Below are 8,697 nucleotides of genomic sequence, written 5' to 3'. Positions count from 1 at the left end.
GTAAATATGACAATGAAAAACGCGTCATAAACTGCGTGTGGAATGTTTATACAAAGATAGTTTCGCGAATAGTTTTTGTCTTCTTCGTCCTAGTAAGTATTTTCAACGGCTAAAGTTGAAGAAAATATTTTTTAAGAAAAATAAGGAATACTTTTTTTCATAAGTGAATACAAACTGTAGAAGTGCAGAACTTTTACTTTATTTCTCTTGTTGATTTTTCCGAATTTTTTCAAAAAAATTACCATTTTAAAAATTAACATTATGAAAAACATTTTTTGTAAAAAAGTAGATTTTTTGGTTGTTTTTTTTTTTTAAAAAAAAAAAAACCGATACATTTTTATTTTATTTCAAAAAAAAATATTTACGAGGAATGAAAAAAATTACCCGTGCAAAGGTTAATCGTTTTTAAGAATGTAAATAACTTTTTTACGATTTATAAAAATATTATTTACATTCTTAAAACGATTTCCTGTTAGTTTCAATTTTTATTTTCTTTGAATTGCTGAATGTGGGAAATAAAGATAATTTCAAAACATTTTATCATTAAATCAGTTAACCAATAGCATTGTATAGGAAGCATTAGAGTTTTGTTTCTTTATTAATAACGAATAAATTACAAACTTCTATATCAGTCATTTGAAATAAGTTAAATTTAAAATTACTTACTTAGACACAAAGTTTAAGATTCTGTCAAAAAATTTGCTGTATCTCAGATATCTTCTATCATTTTGCTTCAACTATTCAAGATATTGCGCAATAGACATAATGCTATTCAATTAAATCCGTTTTCCTTTTTTTTTTTTTTTTTTTTTTTTTAAAAATGAAAAATTTTGATTTATGCATGAATATATATTTGTCACACCAAAAAAATTCCTGGTTTAAACGCGTAAAGAGTGCTGTTTTAATTTTGTATTTTGTTTGTTTTTTGTTTTTTTTAACGAAAAAAACCAAACTTCGATGCTTATTTTACAGCAATTAAATTAATAACGAAAAATAGCCCCTCTTGCAAAAATTATTTGAGTGTTCGAAGTGTTATCAACCAAAATTTTTATAGCAAACTAGCATCTCACTTTAATGTATCTAAAGCCCACAGTTTCTCTAATAGTTAAGAAACTTCAATGTGAGGAAGGAATTATTAAAAACAAAAAACGTTCAGAAAGACTAAGAATTGCCACAAAAAAAATAGACGATAGAGAACTCGTTAACTTGTCTGAAGCAAATCTCTGAAAGAGTGCTGAAAATTTGAATTCTGAAATGTTTTTTATTCATAAAGTAAATTGTAGTGTAGACACAACAAAAGGAAGGCTACATTATGCCAATTTATTTAAAAGAAGTCCAACAAAGAGACCAAGTTCTCTGTGATGCATAAAAAAGCCTGCGTTGAGTTTCACGATATGTAAGTAGAACACTATAGCAGCTAAGACTCTGAGGAATGACGAAAGAAAGTTCATACTTTTAGGATTAGATGGAATAAGTATTCTTGTCGTCCTTCAGGTCAAAGATTAAGCTCAAAATATCGATTGCCGAATATGAAATAATATTTGGGTCGGAGAACTTTGTATGGGGAAAGTTCTGTAGATGTTCAATCGGATAAATTTGTCTAATTAAAGGTTTTTTTAAACATCTTGGATCAAATCATGTTCAAAGATATAATTTAAAAAAATCTTGCTACTTAATTCAAGAAAAAATGTCCCAAGTGCCCAGTGGGCATGGCGATGTTGGTTTAACGTTTAGGCGACGTCGAGTGCGACATCGCATTAACGTTGGAAATGGAAAGTTGGATCAACGATAATATTCAATGATATCGCGATGTCATCGCGATTACATCGCGATGTTTTACGTCGTTTTGACGTTGATTTAACATCGCAACTCGATGTTAATTTTCGACGTCATTCTCACGTTGCACAGTGGGCCAGTAGGTGGACAAAATGGGAAAGACTTTAGTTGTCTAATCTTGAAAACCTATTTAATTTTAGTATCTATATATATAAGGATAAATTTATTGATAACTTACTTATATTAAATCCCTTAGTTACCAGGACTCTAAGCATTTGAATATTGAAATTAAAAAAAAAAAAAAATTTTAAATAAGTAATTAACGGTGATATCAACGTTGTGTTATATTTCAACTACATCTACTTTTTGAAACAAAAAATTAGCACATGTTATTCTAGAGTGTTTAGAGATAAGAAAAACCAAATGTGTGAAATAAATTTGTCATAGCATGTTATCTCAGTTATACTTTGAAAATCACAGATTAAAAAAAAAAATTCCTTAAGAAATTTGTTTTTTGCCGCACTATAACTAATAATTACCACAATTTGCCATGTGCTGTCTTATATTTATTTGAGCTATATGATGCTTCAATTGAGTTTTAATTGATTGCTCGTCCCCTTAAATCCCCGTTCAGATTTTATGTTTTAACTTGGTTGCTATGGTACTAAATTTTGCATGGCAACAACTCAATTTTACATTAACGTTGTTTTAACAGTATTTTACATGCGCTAAGTACACAATATGGGGATATGTATTAAAATGAGATTCACAATTCTTATGGGATTATTTTTTTTGGTTAGTATGGATACCTTACTTTGCATAGCATAGCAACAACATATTTTCGGTAGTTGTTAGTAATTTAATTACTAACACTAACAGTAATTTAATTACTTTTAATTTTAATTACTAACACTTGTAGTAACTTAATTAATAACAAGTATTAGTAGTCCGGACGGCATATATATTATAACATTAAACTTTTAAATACAAAATACTTGCTACAATAATAATTTAGATATGGTTTTATTAAACTTAGACATTCATAATTTTCTCCAAAAAAACAATCTTAGTATTTCAAAACAATATATTTCTGAAGATATATTAAAATTTATTCAGCCAAAATTTGCTGATTTTAAAGACGTTGATTTTAGACACGCTGTTCAACGATTTGTTTACTTGTATAAAAAAAAGTGGAAATCTGCAAACTATACTGTCAAAAATTTTGAAAAGAAGTTTGTGAGCTGGCTTAATGAATATTTAATTGTCAGAAAAAAAGACAATGAACCAACTGCAAGTAGACGTGGTCGAAAACCAGTTGCATTTGATAATAGTTCTAATAAAACTAAAAAACGGCGTGTATCTTGTTTAATTGAATCTCATTCATCCAATGAATTATTTTTTGCTGCTAATAAAAAATTTAGAGATGAATCTATTATTGTTGCTGCCAAGAACGTTTTAAATATTTCAAATACAGATAAAGCAACTAAATATTCAGCAGACGAAGCACTGGCTTTAATAATTGATGCAAGTCTGACAAAAGCTTCCTATCAATTGGTTAGAAGCGGAGTCTTAGAATATAACATTTACCCTGCTTACAATGATGTCAGAGATGCAAAATTGAAATGTTAACCTGCAAACATAACAATGGAGGACTATTCAGCTTCAGTTCCTTTAAAAGATTTAATAATTCATACTTTGATAAGAATCTGTGCAGTTCGGGAACCTGTGCTAAGGCACTTGATATTGAACGACAAAGCAATAAAAACAATGACACTAACGTGTAAGGATGGTTTTGATGGTGCTACTGGCTAAAGTATTTATAAACAAGTTTTATCAGAACCCGACATTAACAGAGATTTAAAGCGTGAAGAATCACTATTTATTACTTGTCTAGTACCATTGGATTTGACTGGATTTAACAACAGCAACGAAAAGGTGCCTATTTGGAAAAATCAAAAGTCGTCCTCCACAGCCAATTGTAGACCCATAAGATTTGCATACAAAATGGAATCCAAGAAATCTGTGATTGAAGAAGATCAGTACATTAAAAGTGAAATAGAAAGCTTGGGAATGATTTTATTTGAGGTTTGCAGATCTTCTATAGAAGTGAATTGTATTATTGAACTTACAATGATTGATGGGAAGGTTCAAACGATATTATTGTTTTATAAATTTTTTGGTGCAATTTAAAATTGACAATGTTTTCTTGCACTATTTTTGCTTTTATTATTCCTAAAACATTATTTACCTAAATACTCAATTGTTATTTAATATAGGTGGGTCAAAAATATTCAAATATCAATTTACCACTTTGTAACTAAGGAGAGTATCCGGAAACTAAGCAATATAAGTATCCATAGCAACTAAATTTAAAAAATTATCACTTTTGTAAGAAGTGTGATCTCATATTGGTACTCATGACAAATTTAGTGAATATAGCACTTATAAAATATCTGCAGATAACAAAAATAGGTTGTTGCTAAGCAAAATAAAGGTATCCATAGCAACGAAATAAAAAAATATTACCTTCATAAAAAGCGCAGACATCATATTAGTACTCATACTTATTTTAGTGAATATAGCTCTAATATTAAGTTAGTTACGAATTTTGTCCAGTAAAAGTGAATTCTGGCCCACTGTGCGTTGGTGCGATGTTGAATTTACGTTGGCGACGTCGCTAACCTAAAACTAACATCGAACCGACGTGAGAATGACGTCGATGCCAACTGGGTGATCGGACATTCTAGCAGGATAATGATATAACACATACAACCAAAATCAGTAAAAGAACTTTTTAACTTAAAACTATAAAAACTAGTGCTTTTTGAATGACCATCGCAAAGTTTTGAGTTGAGTCTTAAAGAACACTTATGGGAGCATTTGAGTCCCCAACTAATATGCAGAAAGCCAACAAATAAACAGGATTTCTTTACAAATCAACACACGGACCAACCTTGTGTATTCCATGCCTTGCCAACTATTTATTAATTGTAAAGGCTATCAAACCGAGTATTAAATTTAAAGTTGAGACCTAATTAATTTTTATAATTTATCGTGCGGTAAAATTTGAATTTAAACCTGCACTCTGATTTTTTTTTACAAATCTTTTTTATATTTTAAATATTACTTAAATAAAAAAAATCGGAAGTTTTTCTTTACCAAACTGTTTTTTTTAAACAGTTAAACTTCTGTGAAAGTTTCTTTCGATTTGGACAAATAGAAAAAAAGTTCACCAACCATAAATGGCATTTACTGTAAAGATACAAAAATTTACAGATATAGAATTTGAAAATACTAAACAAATAAATATACTACATTAATAGCAATATTACAAATATTTCGTGAGGATGAAGATTGTCTTGAGGACTATGATTTATTGAAGATTGTCAAATTTTCAATAGTTAACGTAATCAAAACAATAATTAACGTGTTCATTTTAAAACAATAGTTAATGTATTCATTTTAAATATAAGAAATGTTGACAACGAAACTGTTCCCGTTTTGTTTATTTGATTTATTGTTTTTTAACTATATTGATGTGCCGATTAATCTGTGTTTTTTCCTCTTCCGATCACTTTCTTTATCTAAAAATAGCAAAAATGATTTTCTTTATGAAAAAGGATTTTTAAGAAATTGATTTCGAACAAAATCTGTATGGGAGAAATCAAATAAAATCATTTTTTACCTCAGGCACAAAAATCAGTAATAATGTTGTAGCGGTGCAAGCAAAAATACCAATTCCTACAATAGTATATATAATGTTGTAGTTGGATTTGTTAGATATAACTGCTGTAGTAATAACAACGACCAGAGATGCGAAAACAACGCTGTAAATTGATAGTGCAATATTATTCGTCTTTTTTTTGCTAGGTGTTTGCCAAACGAAAAATAAACCAAATAGGAGCATGCATCCTTTGAAGCAATATATTGCAATTATAAATTCTTTGCTAAATTTACTCGTGCAAAAAGCTACTTGGCTAATTTTTATTGTATTATCAATAAAGGGATCACTTATGGTTGTATTCCTAATCACCTCTTTAAATGGGGCAATGGTTATCCAGCTTGTTAATATACCGATATCAACAAGCAAAAAGCCACCAAAAAGAGTCGGCCATTGAATAAATTTCTATAAAATGTATAAAATATCGTAAAAAAAGTTCGAGAAAGGGCGAAATGAAATAAATGAAAATTGTGTTTAAAAGACTGATATTAGTTTTAGATTGATCATAGCTTACCATTACAGTTTTTCCCGAGTAACCAGTTAAATAGTTGTTGGCCAAAAGTGTCGTAGTTTTATAATTGATCCACACCTTTGAAAACAGTGACCCAAACATTAATGTGAACCCAATCGATAAAGACCATGTGAATGTTGTGCACATTGCAGGTAACAACTTTATGTCTATAAACCGCGTATCTATGCCATACACGATTACAGAAAGGTAACAGAAGATAACACCGAGAGTAAGAAGAAAGTATAAGTATCTCATTGAGCCAATAAGATTTGTAACAGAAAAACTGATAAACCACAGTGAAACGAATATTCCTACTGATGCAATTAGCCAAAATGTTAGAAGGAGAGAAAACGGAAATGATGTCAGTTCGGTTACATAGGTTGGCTGATCATTTAGTACTAAATTATCTCCAAACAAAATATTTGTTGCGTAAGGCTCTAACTTTAGTGTATTTGAAGAAGTATCATGCAACCCAACAAAAGTTGATTCAGCGTGATGCACATGTATGGATATTTGCCCAATACGAGCATAGTATGTCCCTTTTTCTAGTTGGATTTTGTATGATAGAGGACCTGTTATTGCTTCAAAAGAAATTTCTTTAGTGTATTCTGCTAACTTAAGTGGAAATTCGAAATTTATTCCAAAGTCTGTTGTATAATTGTATGTAGAAAGATTTAAATTAATTGCCATGTTTTTTAAAGAGAGAGCAGATAACCAAACTGCATCATATGCATACGCAGCAGCCCTATCGCAAATTCTACCAGCAGAGTCGTATAACCTACGCATGAAATCTGCGCTTGTTATATTGCTTAAAGTTGTTACATTATCTTCTCGAAGTGTTTGCTTTGTGAATGTAATAAAACCGTTAGCAGCATCATGTAATTGCTTCTCTGTGCAGCCATCTGTTTCACCATAGCTATAATTGTTTGTAGCCCAGTCATTCGGTAAAATTTCGAACAAAAGCCAGATCATTTTTGGCAGCAACATCTTTCGTTTATAAGCTTCGCAAAAAATCTTTCTTGCACCGTATACGGATTGCAGAGCAATTATAATTCTTACACCTTTTCTCTGAAGTTCTTCAAACACCGATTCCATCTTATAAGATACTTGAAGACTCAATATTCCTTGAAAGGACGATATTTTAACCGGACTATCTCCATTCTCAAGTACTTCCCTTAAATTATCAGCATTTTTAAGGTAATGATCATCTGAGTAATCGTAAATTATTCCGACTTTAGTCCAGTTAAATTTTGTTATAAATGATTTCACGGCAATAAAACTAGACACAATAGAAGGGGTTGTAGTAAAATACAGCTGAAAAAAGTCCTTTAATGGTTCGTTGCCTGCATCACTATACGAAAACAGTAAATTGCCATGAGCAGTTGCAAAATCGATACAATATTCATTCTGGACCATATAAGGCGGACCAATCGTAACAATCTTTATAGGGTTATGCTTGTATAAGAAGTGTTGAGCTTCAATAATGCTTGCGACTTCAAAATCAGAACTCACAAAGTGGGCATGCAAACTAAAAGACACATTATTATGCACTATGAAATTAGGTAGTTTGTTAATATCGTCAATTGCCATTTGTATGGCACTTTTAGTGCAGTTGATGTCTAACTTATCTGAGGGAACAAGCACAGCGAGATGAAGGTTTTCCCCATGCAGTCGTGGCATAAGAAAAAGAAACAAAAAATATTCAAACATCTAAAATAACAACTTCTTGTAATTTTGATTACATTTAACTCTGCTAACTTTTTTTTTTTTACATTCAAACGATATTTTCTTCTCCGATTTTTTTCGAAGATTAGCTTATTATGTGACGTTTCAAACGGTTTCATAATAATTCAATTTTAGCACTTATTGATATTTGATTAACAGATTGAGAAAGCGTTCCGTAACATTTGGTTCATTCTTAAACTTTGGGATAAAAATTCGTCTTATGCAGTTCTTTAATAAGTAATAAAACACAAAAATGTTTAAATAAAATTATCAATACATATTTTATCTTTAAATGTTTCGTTATTTTATGTAAAACGAATAATAACCATTTGTCTTCGTCTAAACCACAGATTCCTGAATAAGTTAACTTTGACTTAACACGAACATCCTAAGAAAATATATTTGTATCCTTTTTAATAAAATATAACAAACAAATTAGTAAACAAGGCGATCTTTGATGCAACTCAGTTTGAGAGAAGCGAATTTTACATCAGCGAAGCTAACTCAGTTTAGTGAACCTTAACTCGCCTGCGTTAAAGAAAAAAGTCTCAACAAACAAATATCCTGATTGCTATAATATAATGCACTTTATTCTATTTAAATAGTTCCAATTATGTTTTTTTAAATTTAATTCATTCCAGTTAATTTACTCAAAGTGATTATTCTATTTAATTTAGACTTTAGCAGTTTGATGTTTTTTAAGTGAAAATTCGCCTTATTACTTACAAATAAACTGTTTGAATTTAAAATGTCATACAACGCGTTCCGCGCATTCCTTTTGTTTCTTTACTCACTCTGTCGCATAATAATTGTAGCAAGTGAATGCTAAAACAGATATTGTTATAGAATGCAGCTGTAAGTTATGTTGTAGCGCAAAATTATGAAACCTTCAATCAAAATTAATATTCTAAACAAATTTCATTTGTATGGACAACTTTTTCTGCCAACTTTTTTGTTTATTCTA

The 8,697-nt window shown here is 30.0% G+C and overlaps 1 protein-coding gene across 1 annotated transcript; it reads right to left on the bottom strand.

The window, feature by feature from the left end:
* Positions 1-5,008: 5,008 nt before the first annotated feature.
* Positions 5,009-7,850, bottom strand: LOC145186212 (gamma-aminobutyric acid type B receptor subunit 2-like). Its single transcript, XM_080062324.2, has 3 exons — positions 6,012-7,850; positions 5,462-5,902; positions 5,009-5,360 (listed from the first exon to the last, which is right to left on the bottom strand). Exons 1-3 carry the CDS (start codon positions 7,716-7,718, stop codon positions 5,322-5,324), a joined length of 2,187 nt encoding a protein of 728 aa, XP_079918450.2. The 5' UTR covers positions 7,719-7,850; the 3' UTR covers positions 5,009-5,321.
* Between the last annotated feature and the right edge of the window lie 847 nt (positions 7,851-8,697).

The sequence above is a fragment of the Hydra viridissima genome, unplaced genomic scaffold, assembly GCF_058129835.1.
Source record: "Hydra viridissima isolate aposymbiotic clone 2 unplaced genomic scaffold, HvirCarnegie_v1 scaffold_2, whole genome shotgun sequence".
In the NCBI taxonomy this organism is placed as follows: Eukaryota; Metazoa; Cnidaria; class Hydrozoa; order Anthoathecata; family Hydridae; genus Hydra; species Hydra viridissima.
This window is presented reverse-complemented; position numbering and strand designations above follow the sequence as displayed.